Consider the following 17,203-nt stretch of genomic DNA (forward strand, 5'->3'; position numbering starts at 1 on the left):
CCCACAGTGTCTCTCTGTCCCTACAATCACCTCATGCCCCCACTACATCATCCCTGTGTCCTCAGCGTCACACTGTCCCCGCTGCCACCTCATGTCTCCAAACCATCCCTTGTCCCCAACGCTACTGTCCCCAATGCCACCTCATGTCCCCACTACATCATTCCTGTGTCCTCAGTGCCACACTGTACAAACTGCCACCTCATCCCTTGTGTCACCTCCTGTCCCCACACCATCTCCCTGTCCCCAATACCATCTCCTGTCCCCACTACCACCTCCTGTCCCCACACCATCTCCCTGCTCCCCTAGTCACCTCATGTCCCCACTACAACATCCCTGAATCCCCAGTAGTGTCCCCAACGCTATTTCCTGCTCCCAACATCCTCTCTCCATCTCTAGTCATGTAATGTCCCCACTACATCATCACTGTGTTCTCAAGAGCCACTGTCCCCAGTGCCACCTCCTGCCCCAGCGCCATCTCCTGCCTTCACACCATCTGTCCCCACCGCCACCTCATGTCCCCACTGCCACATCCCATCCCCACTGCCACCTCCTGTCCCCACACCATCTCCTTGCTCCCCTAGTCACCTCATGTCCCCACTACATCATCCCCGTGTCCTCAGAGTCACTGTCCCCACTGCCACCTCCTGTCCCCACACCATCTCCCTGTCCCCACTGTTGCCTCCTGCCCCCACTACCACATCCCCGGGGTCACCTCCTCTCCCTACACCATCTCCCTGTCCCCACTGCCACCTCCTGCCCCCACACCATCTCTCTGTCCCTAGAGACCCCTCCCGCCCCCATCACACCCCCTCTCTGGCCCCCCCCACACCCCACGCAGGCGGCGCACGCGCAGCGGGGGGGGCGGGGCCTCCTCCATCCGGGTCCTAACACACCCCCCCCCCCCCCGCGCCGATCCCCGCCCGGCGCCGGGCAGTGCGGGCGGCGCGAGCCGGGGCGCGAGCGGTGAGTGAGGGGGGGGGGGGGAGAGGGGCGGGGCGGGAGAGCCGGCTGGGGGGGGGGGCTGCTGTGGGGCTGGGAGAGGGCTCCCTGTGCACCGAGCTGTGGGGCAGGGACCCTCCCTGTGCACCGCTCTATGGGGCAGGGAGAGACCTCTCTGTGCACCGAGCTGTGGGGCAGGGAGACGGCTGTGCTGTGGGCTGCTCTGTGGGGCAGGGACCCTCCCTGTGCTCCGCTCTGTGGGGCAGGGAGGCTGCTGTGCTCCGCTCTGTGGGGCAGGGAGGCTGCTGTGCTCCGCTCTGTGGGGCAGGGAGACTGTGCTGTGCGCTGCTCTATGGGGCAGAGGCTGCCATCCCTGCACACCGCTCTGTGGGGCAGAGAGAGACCTCCCTGTGCACTGCTCTGTGGGGCAGAGGGACTGTGCTGTGCGCCGCTCTATGGGGCAGGGACCCTCCCTATGCACCGCTCTATGGGGCAGAGAGAGACCTCCCTGTGCACCGAGCTATGGGGCAGGGAGGCTGTGCTGTGCACCACTCTATGGGCAGGGGCTGCCATCCCTGCGCACCGCTCTGTGGGGCAGGGACCCTCCCTGTGCACTGCTCTATGGGGCAGGGGCTGCCATCCCTGCGCACCGCTCTGTGGGGCAGAGGCTGCCACAGAGCATTGGGGCTGCCCCTCTCGCTGACCCTGTGGGGCAGGCTCACCTCAAGGTGACCGGCCTGCCCCCTGGGGTGGCTACTAGCCCTGTGGGGTGCCACGAGGTCCCTGCTTGGGACCCCCATCCCCTCTTGTGGGGCAGAAGGGAGCAGTGAGGACTGGAGTGTGGCCTGGGATCACATCACCCAGGGGTGACGCGAAGGGACAGAGGGCACGCCTCGGTGTCCCCACTCAGCACCCATCCCACCTGGACCCTCTGGAGCTCCTAGAGGTCCCACCCTATGCTCGGCTCGCTGTCTCTGGTCCATCCTGTTCTCAGCAGCCCAAGGCTTGGAAACAGGCACGTTCCATGCTTTGCTCCGTGTCCCCTGGTCACCCCCATTCCCGGTAGCCAACAGCTTGGAATCGGGCACGTCCCGTCGCTTTCCTGGGGCCAAAACAGGACGTTGTGGGTTTCTTTGGCTTTAAAATCCCACCCAGCGACGTGAAAGGCTGCTTTTTGGAGTTGTACGGCGCTGACGTTCCGGCTGCACGGACACGTACGGAGCCCTCCCAGCATCCGCCGCTTCCCCCGCTCTGGCAAGGGACACACACGGTTCCCACGGGACGGAAAACCCACCGGTAAAACTGCACCTCTTGGGGTTTTGGGGCGATTTCATTGAGTTTAACCTGTCTTTTGTTTAGCTTGGGCGTGTGGAGTGGAGCATCTCCACGGGTCTGGTCGCATCCTTCGGATGCACCAGCGTCTGGGGGGTTGTTTCCGCTGTCCCTGGCACACCTTTGGCAGGAGGGTTGGATGACATCTTGCTCTGGCACGCTCCTCGCCTTTGATCTCGGGATTGCTGCTGTGTACAACGTGTTCGGCAACACGCAAACCCAGCTCCGCGGCTGCCGGGGAGGGTGATGTGGGTGCCTCCTCACCCTGGCTGGCTCCTGCCGACAGCTCCCGGCTTTCTTTGTCTCGGCTGCCACCAGGACAGGCTCTGGAAGACGGAGGATGCTCTCAACGAAACACAAAAACCCCGTTGTCCCTTTGTTTTGTGGGCTCAGCTGGTTTTAGGTGGCGTTCCGTGTGCCCGGGGAGATGAACCGACTCCTCACGTCTCTTGTTTTGTTTCTTGAGGTTATTTGGTGGGATGTAGTTTGCAGGGAACGCATCCCGGCTGCAGGCTGTGCCAGGAGGGCTGCAGCCGCTACCTAGAATGGCCAAATTAGCCAGAGGTGTAACTGGAGCATCCCCGTGGTTATCCTCTCATGGCCTCCTGATGAGCACAGCCGTGAGCTCTCATCACTGTACACTAAAATCTGGGTTCACCACCCCACCTCCTTGTGTGGAGGAGGAGAAGATCTACGTGCGAGGTCCTACACCAGGGTTAGGGCAATCCAGGATTTCAATCCAGGCTGGGGGATGATGCGATTGAGACCAGCCTTGTGGAGAAGGACTTGGGGTGCTGGTTGATGAGAAGCTCGACATGAGCTGGCAACATCTGCTCATATGTCAGAAACCAACCGTGTCCTGGGCTGCATCCAAAGCAGCGTGGCCAGCAGGGTCAGGGAGGGGATTCTGCCCCTCTCCTCTGCTTTTGTGAGACCCCACCTGGAGTCCTGTGTCCAGCTCTGGAATCATCAACAGAAGAACATGGAACTGTTGGAACAGGTCCAGAGGAGGCCACAAAGATGATCTGAGGGTTGGAGTACCTCTGCTATGAGGCCAGGCTGAGAGAGTTGGGGTTGTTCAGCCTGGAGAAGAGAAGGCTCCGAGGAGACCTTAGAGCAGCTTCCAGTACCTGAAGGGGCTCCAGGAAAGCTGAGGAGGGACAAGGGCATGGAGTGATAGGATGAGGGGGAATGGCTTTAGATTGGAAGGGGGAAGATTTAGATTAAACACTAGGAAGATATTCTTGATGATGATGGTGGTGAGACATTGTCTCGGGTTGCCCAGAGAAGTTGTGGCTGCCTCATCCCTGGAGGTGTTCAAGGCCAGGTTGGATAGGGCTTTGAGCAGCCTGGTCCAGTGGGAGGAGTCCCTGCCCATGGCAGGGGGTTGGAACTGGATGGGCTTTGAGGTCCTTTTCAACTCAACCTGTTCTACAGTTCTATGATAAGTTGGACGCTGGTTGGCACCACCCGCTGCTGGCAGTGACTTTGGGGCCGTCAAGGATGGCGGAAGGCGAACAAAACCCAGGTCCAGGCTCAGCCCTGACTTCCCCAGTGGCTGAAATAAGCTTCTCATTTACGCTTGACTTGCGAGAAAGCAAAACACAAGGCTTGATGTGATTATTATTCTTTAGGTTCCTGTTGTTGTTTTAGTTCCCGTGGGTGTTTGGTTTGATAAGTGAGAGTGTAGCCTGAATTCACATGAACACTTCTTTTTTATGATGGGTGTAAACAGAGCTGCCTCGAGCCTGTCCAACAGCCCCTGAACAAATGTGCTTGTTTGCTCTATCACTTTATTCATACAGGTGAGATGCTCCAGCTGATGCATCTGGAGTGCTGTGCCATCTGGAGCAAAGATTAAATACCAGTTTGGCCTCCAGCCTGGAAAAAGAAGAAGCCTTTGCCCCAGATAACTGGCCCCTGACAGAAGAAATGCTTGGGGGCAACATGGAAGGAACCCAAAATGCTCTAAGAGAGGTATTTAGAACGCATTAAAAAAAAAGGGAGAAGAAATCCTTCCAGCCCTGCGTGCCGAAAGCAGCCAGGAGGGATGGTGTGATCAGTTACCAAGTTGTGGGGCTGATGCCCACAGGTGAAGGTCCTGATCCGGAATGGGTGGTGGAGCCGCTGGAAGCGAGTGTGGTGGTGACCTCCTAGGTCTCCCTGTGTTATTGTCAAAGGAAACTCCCTCTGCTAGCTCCCAAGGCTGCACCAGACCTCCCACTTGACCCAGGTTTGCTTGTTTTGTCCTTTCTCAGCCTGGTAAATGTTTATGCCAAGGCTGGCCCGCCAGCTAGAACCTTCCTTCTCTTCTCTAGCTGGGTTTGAACACTTTTTGGGGTACTGGTGTTGTCGTTCGGTCAAAGCTTGTCTCAGATTTTCGGGCAGATGTGGAGGTGGGTAGGATGTGGTGGATCCTCTTGTTTGTGCAGCCCCGGCTCCAGTCCACTCTCTTCCAAACGCGATTTGAGATGCCTATGATAGTCCAGCCATAGAGGCCACCTTGGTCAACATGCTCTGGATGTTGTAGAATCTGCCTGACCTTCAAATAAGAAAGCCCATATCTGCCAAATGGGAAATAAGATGATGACCGCTCGTTGCTACTACCATTCTTGGTCAGGTGGTGGTCCTGGCTGTGTCCTGGAGGAGAGGTGGGGGTGGACATCCCTACGTGATAGGGAAGAGGAGGTTGAGGGTTACATGGCGAGGAAGCAGTAGAGCTGCCAGGAGGTTTTACCCAAGAAGTACTGATGTTTCCAGCTGATTTCCTGGACTAAGTGATGTATGAGATGTTATGAGAACACCTGGCTTTTGCTGGGAGGGCTTTCATGTTTATCATGGATCACCTCTCCACATAGAATGTTCTCTCATGGCTCATCCCTGCCCACAGCCTGGCTGTTGCCTCCAGGTTGGCCGTATAGCAGATGATGTATTGTGAGTGATTAGCTCGTAGACATGAAACACCACCTGGATGTCCAATAGGTGGAGAGAGGTATGGCTGGGCACACTCACCTCCTCCTGCTCCCACCACCATGACCTGAAATGCTTCTGTGACGGCACTGCAGGACTTTGCACGGGTGAAACAAGGTCCTCTCCCACCAGGTCAAACTCCTGTTTTCTCACTCTGGGTACACTCCAGGCAACTCTGTCCCTCAGGCCAAGGTAGGAGGTGTAGAGGCTTCTGGTGGTCTTCAGCCATCCTGGAACCACCAGTGTCAAAGCATGGAGAGTGATTTTGGAGGGTTTGAAGCTTCCCCTGGTCTTCAGGTGCCTCAGTTTCAGCTGCAGTTGGTATTGCTGAACTGGGTTTCTCTTTGTTTTTGTTTCCCGCAATCATTCATTGTAAAACCAAGCATTGTTGACATAAGATAATGTCTGCCTCACGCAGACTTCCTTCAACCTGCACCTTCATAGCACTGTTGCCCTGAAGCTGCTCAGACTTTGTCAGGAGCGGCGGTCCTGCCCACGTCCCCACCCTGACTCACCGACAGTGCTTTAAAATGACATCAACAATGATGCAATGTGGCGCTTATCTGCAAGATTGCTCGGCCGTGGCCTGATCCTGCTGCTGCCACTTCCTTGGTTGAGAAATGCGGGTGATGCTTTCGAGGTGAGGATGCAAACCCCCCGATGGTTTCTTCAGTAGGGCGAGGGATGGGATTCTCCTCCTCTGCTCTGCTCTCTCGAGACCCCACCTGGAGTCCTGTGTCCAGCTCTGGAATCCCCAGCATAAGAAGAATATGGAACTGTTGGAACAGGTCCAGAGGAGGACACACAGATGATGTGAGGGCTGGAGCACCTCTGCTATAAGGACAGGCTGAGAGAGTTGGAATTGTTCAGCCTGGAGAGCTTGAGGGAGACCTTAGAACAGCCTCCAGTGCTGAAAGGGGCTCCAGGAAAGCTGGGGAGCAACTATTTACAAGGGCCTGGAGTGATAGTATGGGAGAGAATGGCTTTAAATTGCATGCGGGGAGATTTAGATTAGACATTAGGAGGAAATTCTTCACAATAAGAGTGGTGAGGCCCTGGCCCAGGTTGTCCAGCGAAGTCATGGCAGCCCCTTCTCTGGAGGTGTTCAGGGCTAAGTTGGATGAGAATTTGAGCAACCTGGTCTGGTGGGAGGCGTCCCTGCCCATGGCAGGGGGTTGAAACTGGATGGTCTTTAAGGTCCCTTCCAGCCCAAACCATTCTGTGATTCACAATAATGATGGACAGGGGTAAATTCCTGACTTAAGGAGCAGGAAAACCTCAACATCTTCTCTGTGGAGCATGGTGGCTTGGAGTGGTACCCAGTTCCCCCCCATCCTGGGATGCAGTGGTACCCAAGCACTTGCTGTGGATGGAGCTGCATTGGTTTTGGATGCTTTTCCCTGCTGGGAATGGTGACACAGGCTATCAGTGTTGTTTTTCTACCTGTTTGGTGCATTGAATTTCCAACAAAGTGGAAAAAAAAGGAACCCAAACAATTCCAGCCATGTGTCAAGGGCTCCTGCATCCTGTTAATGAGCTGATTGTGGTGCCAGAGGGATGTTGATGGGAAGAAACAGCAGCCATCCAAGGCACCTCGAAAGGATGCCAGAAATAGCAGCGGTGGTGAGGATAGAGTGGTTGTGAAGCCTCTGAGGTAGGAATGAGCAGGAGAGAAGACACGCTTGGGGAGGATGGACAACCTCACAGCTCTGAGAGAAGGAGAAAGCTCCAACGCCAATGTGTGGTTGGGTGGCAGGAGCCAGGTGCCAAAGCCCACGGACCAAATTAGCCACAGGCAGCTGCCTTGGCGTAGCCGAAACCTGTGAGGTCTCGGGTTGCTCCGATGCTGACGCTAAAACTGGATCAGCCTTTGGAAAAAGCGGGCGAGATGCCAAGAAGCAGGAGGAGGAGCGAGGGCAGGGCTGTGGGAAGCCCAGGCAGGGAAGTCCTTCGGCCACTCGCTCTTTCTGCTCCAGTGCTGCAAATGCGAGACGCAAGCAGGAATAACTTCCTCTGGTTTATTACTTTTATCCTCATGGAGGATTAATCTTGCCGCTAATATAGCTTTTAACTCACAAAGCGCCTTAGAGGAAACCGCGCCAAGAGTGCGTTTGGAAGAGAGAAACTGAAAGTGCCGAGCCAAGGGAGCGACCGCCTTCCTTGCTTCAGCCATCGCATACGTGATCGCTCTCCCTGCCTGCAGATAGCAGTGGTTTTCGCAGCTTCTTGCCTTGGAAGAGTATTTAGGGGAAACTATAAGAGCTCCAAGGACGTGCAGATTCCCATCCTGGGAATCCACAAGCGTTGAGGCAGGAGGTTTTGATCGGACTGTTTGAAGCCAGGAGGAGCAGCCCAGCAGGTAAGAAGGTGGGTGAAGCCAAATCACTCATCAGAATTAGGTGGCAGGGAGCACGATCTCCCATCTGATGGCTTCCAACTCAAATTAATCCATCCAGGTGTCATGCCTGCTGCTGACCAGGCTCTTCGTGCCTGCAGCCTGCACGTAGTTAGATTGCTGGTGTTCCATAAGGATCGAATTAAACTTCTCCCCACACAGAGCTTTGTCTTGAGCAGGCAAATGCTTTGTGGTGCTTTAAACAGCCTCGTTTCTCTGTTGTTCTGGATCAAAACCCATCGCCAGGCTGGGCATTCCCCAGACTGATTTCCTGGCTCGTGGGTTACAAATGCAGATGTGGGGTTGGTTTTTGCTTTTGCTTTTTAGCTCAGAAGTGCCAGATTAATCCGCAACATCTTGGTCTCTTGGCGTCTGAAATAATAGATAAGGATTTTGGAGACTCTGTGAGAGTGGTGGCCGTCCAAAGCGGGGCTGGACTACGTGGCATTCCGTGGGCTTGTGGCTGAATAAATAGGGACAATCTCTTCCGAGAGCTGGCTGGAGCCCGTCTGCTGGCACTTGTGCAGGTTGGCTGTCTGTCAGCTGAGCCCTCGACCCCCCTCTTGCTTGAGCGTTGTTTGGAGACGGCACTTTGGGAGTAAAAACAGGAAAAATTGATCATTCCCTGGGCTGCAGCTTTGTCTGGCGGGTGCTGAGTTGTCGTGTGCTCCTAACTGCACTCAGGGCTTCCCTCTCGTGTCTTCCCCTCTTTGCATGTCCTGCAGCGTCGTCGTCATCCCCCCTCGCTCTGTCCTGCAGTATTGTCATCGTCCCCCATCGTGCGTCCTGCAGCGTCGTCGTCCCCTCTCGCGTCTGCTGAAGGATCCCACCCTGCATCTGCTGTTAATGCAGCAGGAGGAGCGGGTCAGGCTGGTGACAGCAGAGGGCTGGGATGTGTTGCAGCCAGGTCAGAGAGGTCGGGCTGGAAGCCAGCCCAGCGTCTCGTGGCTTATTCCAGTCTGGAGGAGCCTTGGATGCTAAAGCTGGGAGCAGGAGCGTTGCAGGGAGTTAGGAGTTGGGCTCCACGGGGGTTGCAAGCATTTTCCTACAGCCAAGAGAACATTTTTCTGTGCCTAAGGAAAAAAATAACTGGTACCCCATTAAAATGGGCTGGAGGAAAGGGATCCTGCTGCTGACCCATCAAGCAGCTCCAAGAGGAGGATTTTTAAGACCAGCCCTGATGAGATAGTCCTGACTTACACCGAGGCCAAAACTTCAATCTCTTTCACTTTCTTTTTTGCGTGGAATTAAAGAGAAAAGAAGTAGACATTAACAAAACTTTGCTTTCTAACAAAAGTGGCTTTCCTTCCCAAAAGGATTGCCTGAGTCCTTTTTGCCTGAAGCTTCTTGTAGGTTTTGATTAATTAAATGTTTTTGGTTTTAATTCATTAATGCCATTAATGGTTCTCCTAAGAGCCAGAACATAAAACTTGGGAAGACAACTGTGGTTTGTATCAAAAACCAGGTTGCACGTTGCCTGCTTCGTCTAAATCACATAATTTATTCTTTATTATAAGTTATTCATGACAAGCAGGTGCTGGACTGTTTATACAAGGGTGCTGTGTTCTATTTTTTCACCTTAATAATGTGGGTCCTTGCCGCAAAGCTTTGTGGATGAAAGATCCTGCAAAGCAGAAGGTTTTGTGTGAATGATCCAATTTGCTGCTTAAAAGTTCACTCTTTTCCCCCTTACTATTAGGATTTTCCTTAGCCAGTACAGAACAAGTCAGGGGGCTTGGGGGCAGTTGAATTTTATTTTCTTTTTAGCTGGGGCATCATTCCTGTAAGAGGGAGACCCAAAAAGGGTTGTGATGCCCCATCGGGATGCTCACCCAGGATGGGATGCTTGCCTTAAACGCCAACACTGCTCCAACCAACCCTCGAGGGAAATTCTCCTTTTCCACTCCAAAACCAGCTGATTTCTCAGTGAGGACTCACTGTGTGGCAGTTTTCTCCATGAGCTGCTCTCTGCTTTTGTTTATGTCTGGTCAAAAACTTCTTAAATTTACTGGCAAAGGAGTAATTCTAATCCTTTTCAATGAGATCAACGGATTAGTGTCTCAGATGCTTATAAAATTGCAAGGATTAGCTGAGCCTTTCCCCCCCCAGCCCCTCCTTTTCTCTCTGTGACGTGTAATGTCATTGCCGTTTTTTAAAAAGGGATCTCTGTGGTGTTTCTAAGAGCTGAACCAATTTATAGGAGTCTTTGTAAATCAAAGCGTTTAAAAACAATATCTTCATCCTCTCCCTTGCTCGCTCTGGCTTTTTGTGCAATATAAGGGTTGGTTTTCTTCTTTTTTTTCCAGCGTCCCTGGCAGCAAACCACGATCGCCGTTCAGCAGATAACGTTGGGTTTGTGTGGCTTGGCTGCGTTGCAGCGCCCGTGCGGGTAAGTAGGGAGCTGACCTGAAAGCTTTGCTTGATAGAGACTTGAAAAATCATGCGTTTTAATGAACAGATCCTGAAAAGTGTGTTATTTCATGAGATTGGGCCTTATTGCAAAGGATATGGGCCACAGATCAAAAGAAGCGTAGGCAGCAGGGCAAGGGAGGGGATTCTCCTCCTCTGTTGCACTCTTGTGAGACTCCACCTGGAGTCCTGTATCTAGTTCTGGAATCCCAGAAACAAGAAGGAGATGGAACCTTTGGAACGGGTCCAGAGGAGGCCACGAAGATGATGCGAGGACTGGAGCACCTCTGCTGTCAGGCCAGGCTGAGAGAGTTGGGGTTGTTCAGCCTGGAGAAGGCTCCAGGGGGACCTTAGAGCAGCCTCACAGTACCTGAAGGGGCTACAAGAAGGCCAGGAAGGGACTTTTTACAAGGATCTGGAGTGATAGAATGAGGAGGAATGGCTGTAAGTTGGAAGGGGGAGGATTTAGATTAGACATTATTCTATGATTCTGTGATTTAGATTTGATATTAGGAGGAACTTCTTCACAATGAGAGTGGGGAGGCACTGGCACAAGTTGCCCAGTGAAGTGGTGGCTGCCCCATCCCTGGAGTTGTTCAAGGCCAGGTTGGATGGTGCGTTGAGCAGCCTGATCCAGTGAGAGGTGTCCCTGCCCATGGCATGCAGGGTTGGAACTGGATGGTCTTTAAGGTCCCTTCCAACCCAACCTATTTTATAATTCAGGCTTTTGTGGTTCTTCCTCAGAGAGGAACAGTGGGTTTGGATTGATGGGAAGCTCTCGTCCTGGCGTTCAGGAGCAATGAGAGCAGGGTGAAACTCCACACCCCACATTCCTGCATCCTCTTAATTACAACCTGCACTTTCATTAGGACATGATCTTGGCTCACAAGGAAAACCACTCATGGAGCTGACATGGAGAAAGTTTTAGTTTAAACCCTCTTGCTCTGCCTCTTTTTGCAGCATCACCCCACGCCTTTCCCTGCAGGGTGTTCTTTAAATACCTTTTCTCCCGGGTCGATGGCTGCACGGCTGCTTGACCTGTGTGAGCGAGGCAATCCCGCACTGCCGAGTGGTAGGAGCTCCAAGCCAGGAATTTCTGGCCCCAAACCAATATACTTTCACAGGCAAGCTTTTAAATATATACAAAGGCAAGCTCATAATTTCCACTATACTAATGAGGCCGCGGTGGTTTCATTGAAATGTGCCAATTGCCGCCACGGTGGTATTTTAGCAGCCTAGTCCTGTGAATCCAAATGTGATTTAACATGGCAGCCCCCGCGGAGCAGAGGAAAACTGGCTTCTGCCACTGAATTTCAATGATGCTTGTCGGCAGCAGTACCTAAAAATCCAAGCAGCAGTGGGACCTGTCCTTGCATTTAGTCTTGCTGTGGGTTTTCCCTTTAAACAACACCATTTTTGGTGTTGAAGTGAGTTGAAATGAGTTGAAAGAGAGCGAATGCTATTTGAGGAGGGGAAGTCATGGTTTGAAACACTGATTTTAAAAGATCATAGAATGGTTTGGGTTGGAAGAGACCTTAACAGTCACCCAGTTCCAGCCCCGCTGCCATGGGCTGGCTGGTGCCAGGTGGCGATTTAATAACCAGACTTGCTGGAAGCATCTTTAACTCGTAGTAAAAACGGAAGGCGAGGGCTCCCAGGCATCATGTGCTCCCTTGACCTTTAAAGAGACATTCAAGGCAGCCTGCCCGCTCGTTGCTAAGCTGACTCGTTAATGCTTCTCATATATTTTGCCTTCTAGTAGGCGATTCAGCGCCTGGGAATTTGTAAAGGTCCGACAGTGAACTATTGCATGCCTGAAAGTTGTGTTGAGGTTAATCTTTGCCATCTGTATCCTTGAAAGAACTGGAAAATATTTAGCAGGTTGCGAGGAAAATGCAAACTTTAAGTAACTCGAAAGTTGTTTGGGTTTTTTTAAGTCAGTCTTGCAGCAGCAGCGCACCCAAAAACTTGTGGGTTTACTTATTTAGGGCTCCGTTTATGAGAAATGCGTGTAAGAAGCGATGTCCTTGGGCAGCATCAATGTCCTTGGGTGCAGGTAGGTAATGCAGAAAATTCATGCATGCCTCTCCATCATCTCCTGCTGGAACAGGTCCAGAGGAGGCCACAGAGATGATGCAAGGGCTGGAACACCTCTGCTGTGAGGACAGGCTGAGAGAGTTGAGGTTCTTCAGCCTGGAGAAGAGAAGGCTCTGGGAAGACCCTAGAGCAACTTCTAGTACCTGGAGGGTCTCCAGGAAAGCTGGGGAGGGACGTTTTACAATGGCCTGGAGTGATAGGATGAGGGGCAATGTCTTTAAATTGGAAGGGGGAAGATTTAGATTAGATGTTAGGATGAAATTAATAGAATCATAGAATGTTTTGGGTTGGAAGGGACCTTAAAGATATTTCCTGCTAATGTCTAGTCTAAATCTTTCCCTCTTCAACATAAAGCCAGTCCCCCTCATCCTATCACTCCAAGCTTTTGTGAACAGTCCCTCCGCAGTTTTCTTGTAGCCCCTTCAGGTACTGGAAGCTGCTCTAAGGTCTCCACAGAGCCTTCTCTTCCAGGCTGAACAACCCCAACTCTCTCAGCCCGTCCTCGTAGCAGAGCTGCTGCAGCGCTCGGATCATCTTTGTGGCCTTCTCTGGACCCGTTCCCACAGTTCTGTCTTCTTCTTACGGTGAGGATTCCAGAACTGAACACAGGACTCCAGGTGGGGTCTGGCGAGAGCGGAGTCAGGAGGAAAACCACCAGATTTGGGCCAGAGGAAGGGCGGGATGACTGTGCATCTCTGTTTTCTCTATTAGGAAAAACAGTAAATGGCAGCGACGTGGCATCAGTGTGAATTCTCAGCAAACTGAGCTCTGGGTTTGTTTGGGTTTTTCCTGGAGGCTTTTAAATGCTGTCAGCAGCATAAAATACAAAGCTTGCAGAATTACGTGGACTCTGGGGGTCGGTTCCTCCTTTGGATTTGTGTTCATGATTCTTTTTCTGGTATTCAGATACCAACTTTTTTGCCCCTTTGCATCCAGCTGCTTCTTCTCCTTAATTTTTACTGCAAATATAATTGGTGCAATTAAAAGAGTCTGCAGAGAGCATTCCTGAGGATTGAAATCCCGGATCTGGGGGGAGACAGCAGCAGCATAAAGAGGAATTCTTCCCTCTCTGGCCTCATGCTGCTTTTCCACCGCGAGGCTTTACAGCCATCTGGATCCCCTTTCAGATTATGTCCCAGAAAAAAAAAAATCCATAACCTAGCAACCTTATTTAGTGTAAACGAGAGCATTATGCCTTCCTGCATCCCAAATTGTGCTTGGCTTCTCTGAGTGCTTTTATAGGATGGCTGCTAGCAGCTGCGATTCCCAGCACAGGGTGCCTACCTCCAGGGGGATTTTGTGGGGATTATTGATCCCTGGATGGCGCACCGTTTTTTGTTTTGTTTTGTTTTTCTTTTCCCCCATTGAAGAGCCCAGGAAACAGAGGGGAAAGGGTTTCAGGAGGTCATTTAGTCCACCTGCTTCTTGGTATAAAAGAGTAGAGAAGACTGGTGGCTCTTCTGCTCTGCAGAAAGTGATTTGCTTTTGTTCAGCCTGGAGATGACTTGATCAAAGTGAGATTTTTCTTCCAGATGTGATTTTTTCAGGAGCCCCTGTTGCTTTCCTCTGGCTGTTGGTGTCATCACCCAGGAATGTACAAATTCTGCAGAAGGTTTAACATCAACTCCTCTGGTCTGGCCCTTGAGTGGCGTAGGCTGAGCTTTTCTTGAGGGGTTTCTGATCCACTTTCCCTCTTAATTGAGGAAAATGCTGCAAATGAGGAGAAGCTGGTTGCTCCTTCCAAGTAGCAAGTGATAGGATGAGAGGAAATGACCTCAAGTTCTGCCAGGGGAGGTTTAGATTGGCTGTTGGGAAAAACGCCTTCACGGAAAGGGTTGTCGAGCACTGGAAGAAGCTGCCCAGGACAGTGGTGGACTCTCCGTGCCTGGAGGGGTTCAAAAAATCCTTAGACATGGCACTTCAGGACATGGTTTAGTAGGCATGGTGGTGTTGGGCTGACAGCTGGACTGGATGATCTTAGAGGTGTCTTTTCCAACCTTAACAAACCTATGATTCTAAGCAGCTGCAAGCAAAGGGGAGATTATTTCCCAGGGTTAGAGGGCTGCCATGTGTGGTTTGAAGCTGACCGCCCTGTGGTGGTGCCTGACTTCAGCCCTGACTTCCAGTGCTTTGCTGCGTCTAAAATACTCCTGGTTTTAATTACATACCTGTTATTAATTTTTTTAGCACCTGAGCTACGTGGCACGGGGCGATGCTGTTCCTCCGAGTGCCATGGGAGCAGGCAGGGAGGGAGGCAGCGCTGGGGTGATGTGGTCCCATCACCGTGACCCTGTCTTCTCTTTCTACTGCCATGAGCAGGAACGGGGCTGGGGGCAGGAGGAGGCAGCGGCGCATCCTTTCCCACCGTGCTTCCGGGAGGAAGAGTGAGCTCAGTGGATCATGACGTTGGTTCCAGGATGGAGCCGAATGCCAGGAAAAGGGGGTGAAAAAAGTAGAAAAAAAAATCCCTAAGGCCAAAGGGAAAACATTCCTGAAGCGTTATTTCATGTGGAGAAGCAAACTGAGCTGTACTCAGGCGGCTTGTGTGCGCCTTTCGGAGCAAGAAGCTGCCGACTTCGCCTCAAACTTCCCTGATAAGTGATTTCCATTTCTCGTTTCTCCGATGGGAGCCCAGGCAGGGCTCTCCTCCAACCGCCGCTTCCCCCCTCCTGCAGGCAAGATTAAAAAGCGCTATTGAGTTTTTTCTCTATTTATTTTTGCTTTTTTTTTTTTCCTGGAGCATACAGAGTCAGCCCTGAGCAAACCTCTAGTTTGCTTTCCTGATGGCGTTGGGCGAGAGCACTTGACTTTAAACTCAGCGATGGGAGCCGCTGCTGACCTATTTTCTGCCTGTTTCTCTGCCAACAGTAGCAAAAACACTCTCACATGTAAAGGTGCTCTTCGATATTAAGGTCATGGGATCATTTTTCTGTTAAACTGTGCAGAATCAAAAGCGCTTGCTGAAAAGTTGCACTGCCAAGTAGTTCTTTCGTTATAAAGCCTTCTCTGTTCTTTGCAGTGCTTTGTCACATTGTCCCATCATTCTCTCTGTGTCCCCTTGCCCAAAGGCAGTGGAGAGGGTTAAGGTTTTGGGCTTAGTGTCAGCCAGCCAGGGAATGCAGCCAGGAAACTTCCTGATTCCAGTTCAAAAAAGGCATCGGATTCGCTCTCAGGGTGAAGGGATCAAAGTTTTGAAGCGGTTCTCGGTTGGAGGTCAGTTTGAGTTCTTGGTTTTTCAGGCACGCAACAAAAATCCCCTGCTGTCCCTGAGACCTGCACACAGCTGAAATGAGTAAAATAAACAGGTTTTGTTCTGTTTGATGCCCAGAAATTTCCTCTGTTTCCCAGACACAATGCAGCATCACTCTGGACAGCCTTTGCTAGATCTCTCCGTGGAGTCTGCTCCACGGTGTCAGGGAGCAGAGGAGCTGTCGGGTTGCTCTCCATTCCCAGTGCGCTCTGCCACGTGCTTATTAATTTCTCTAATCAATAACGCTGCCCCGCACCATCGTTTGTGCTCCTCCTCCACATACTGCCAGGGTTTTGCGATGCAGGACACGGGTCTAGTTGGATGCTCGGAGTCGGTGCTGGATGCAGCCACACTGCGTTCTGACACTATCCCTGTAGCAGCATCATAGCTCTAGGAAAACCACAGCACGTCGAGATGGCTTTTCCCTGCTCTCAGTCCCACTGTTCCCCATTTTCGGGTGGCAAAGGACATCACTCCCAGCTCAATCCAAGGTGAAGGTGATGCGGCTGCAGGGCATCTCAGCCTCTCCGTGCTGGTGTCGGATGCTGGCTCTGGCGCTGCTTGCAGTTTTCCCACTGCTACGCTGCGGATCTCTGTGCTGGACCAGCTGCAGAGGTGGAGCTAGCGGGAATTCCTTCCAGCTGCTGGAGGTCAGGGCTTTGCTTTCCTTTGGGGGTTCACGAGGGGAGGGGTTTGCCTGCAAGTTAAAAGCAGGCTGCTGCTTTTTAAATTCCTAGAAATATATATATACACACATATATTTAAAATATCTTATTATTCATAGTCATTCAATAACCCTTTTACGTTGAGAGCAGCCCTGTGAAGAAGTACTTGGGGCCGCTGGTTGATGTCAAGCTTCTCATGAGCTGACAATGTGCACTCACAGCCCAGAAGGCCAGAGGTGTCCTGGGCTGCATCCAAAGCAGTGTGGCCAGCAGGGCGAGGGAAGGGGGTCTGTACCTCTGCTCCACTCTTGTGAGACCCCACCTGCAGTCCTGTGTCCAGCTCTGGAATCCTCAACATAAGAAGGAGATGGAACTGTTGGAACGGGTCCAGAGGAGGCCACGAAGATGAAGTGAGGGCTGGAGCACCTCTGCTCTGAGGACAGGCTGAGAGAGTTGGGGTTCTTCAGCCTGGAGAAGAGAAGGCTCTGGGGAGACCTTAGAGCAGCTTCTAGTACCTGAAGGGGCTCCAGGAAAGCTGGGGAGGGACTTTTTACAATGGCCTGGAGTGATAGTATGTGGGGGAATGGCTTTAGATTGGAAGGGGGAAGATTTAGATTAGGAAAATGTTCTTGTTGACAGCGATGGTGAGACATTGTCCCAGGTTCCCCAGAGAAGCCGTGCCTGCCCCATAGCTGGAAGTGTTCAAGGCCAGATTGGGTGGAGCCTTGAGCAACCTGGTCTGGTGGGAGGTGTCCCTGCCCATGGCAGGGGACTGGAACTAGATGATCTTTAAGGTCCCTTCCAACCCAAACCATTCTATGATTTATTGCATGGAAGAAAACCTCACTTCACAATACAGTTTGGGCTATTTTGGAAAGGTCTTGTCGGCTGCTCACAGTTTAGCTCCCAACCGAGTTCATAACCGTTTGGGTTGAACCTGTATAAATCTTCTTTGTGGGCTTGCGTCACGCCTTTGAAACTCGAGATGCCGTACGCGCCCGCTTGAAATCTTTCCCATCGATAAAATATTTCGACTTGGACTTTAGCCACTGCTTCACATTTTCTTTTCCTTGAGACTCGTGGTTTTCCTTGGACGACACGAACCTGCTTGTGTCTGGGTTTGTGGAGTTTCTAAAGCTGGAGATG

At 52.0% G+C, this 17,203-nt stretch overlaps 1 protein-coding gene across 5 annotated transcripts in view; it reads left to right on the forward strand.

Moving 5' to 3' along the window:
* Window positions 1–903: 903 nt before the first annotated feature.
* Window positions 904–17,203, forward strand: part of RNF24 (ring finger protein 24) — a 36,619-nt gene continuing 20,319 nt past the window's right edge. Inside the window, exons 1-2 of one of the 5 annotated variants that reach the window (XM_069856675.1) lie at window positions 904–963; window positions 9,943–10,025. Coding sequence is in view for 1 of the 5 variants with exons in the window: in XM_069856670.1 (XP_069712771.1) it covers window positions 8,529–8,543; window positions 9,943–10,025 (98 nt within the window). In the remaining 4 variants the exon portion in view is untranslated. Of the gene's footprint in view, window positions 964–6,573; window positions 7,601–8,395; window positions 8,544–9,942; window positions 10,026–17,203 lie in introns of those variants that run through there. The other 4 variants (XM_069856671.1, XM_069856670.1, XM_069856672.1 and 1 more) reach the window with 4 other exon arrangements.

This window comes from Phaenicophaeus curvirostris, chromosome 4 (assembly GCF_032191515.1).
Source record: "Phaenicophaeus curvirostris isolate KB17595 chromosome 4, BPBGC_Pcur_1.0, whole genome shotgun sequence".
Classification (NCBI taxonomy): domain Eukaryota; kingdom Metazoa; phylum Chordata; class Aves; order Cuculiformes; family Cuculidae; genus Phaenicophaeus; species Phaenicophaeus curvirostris.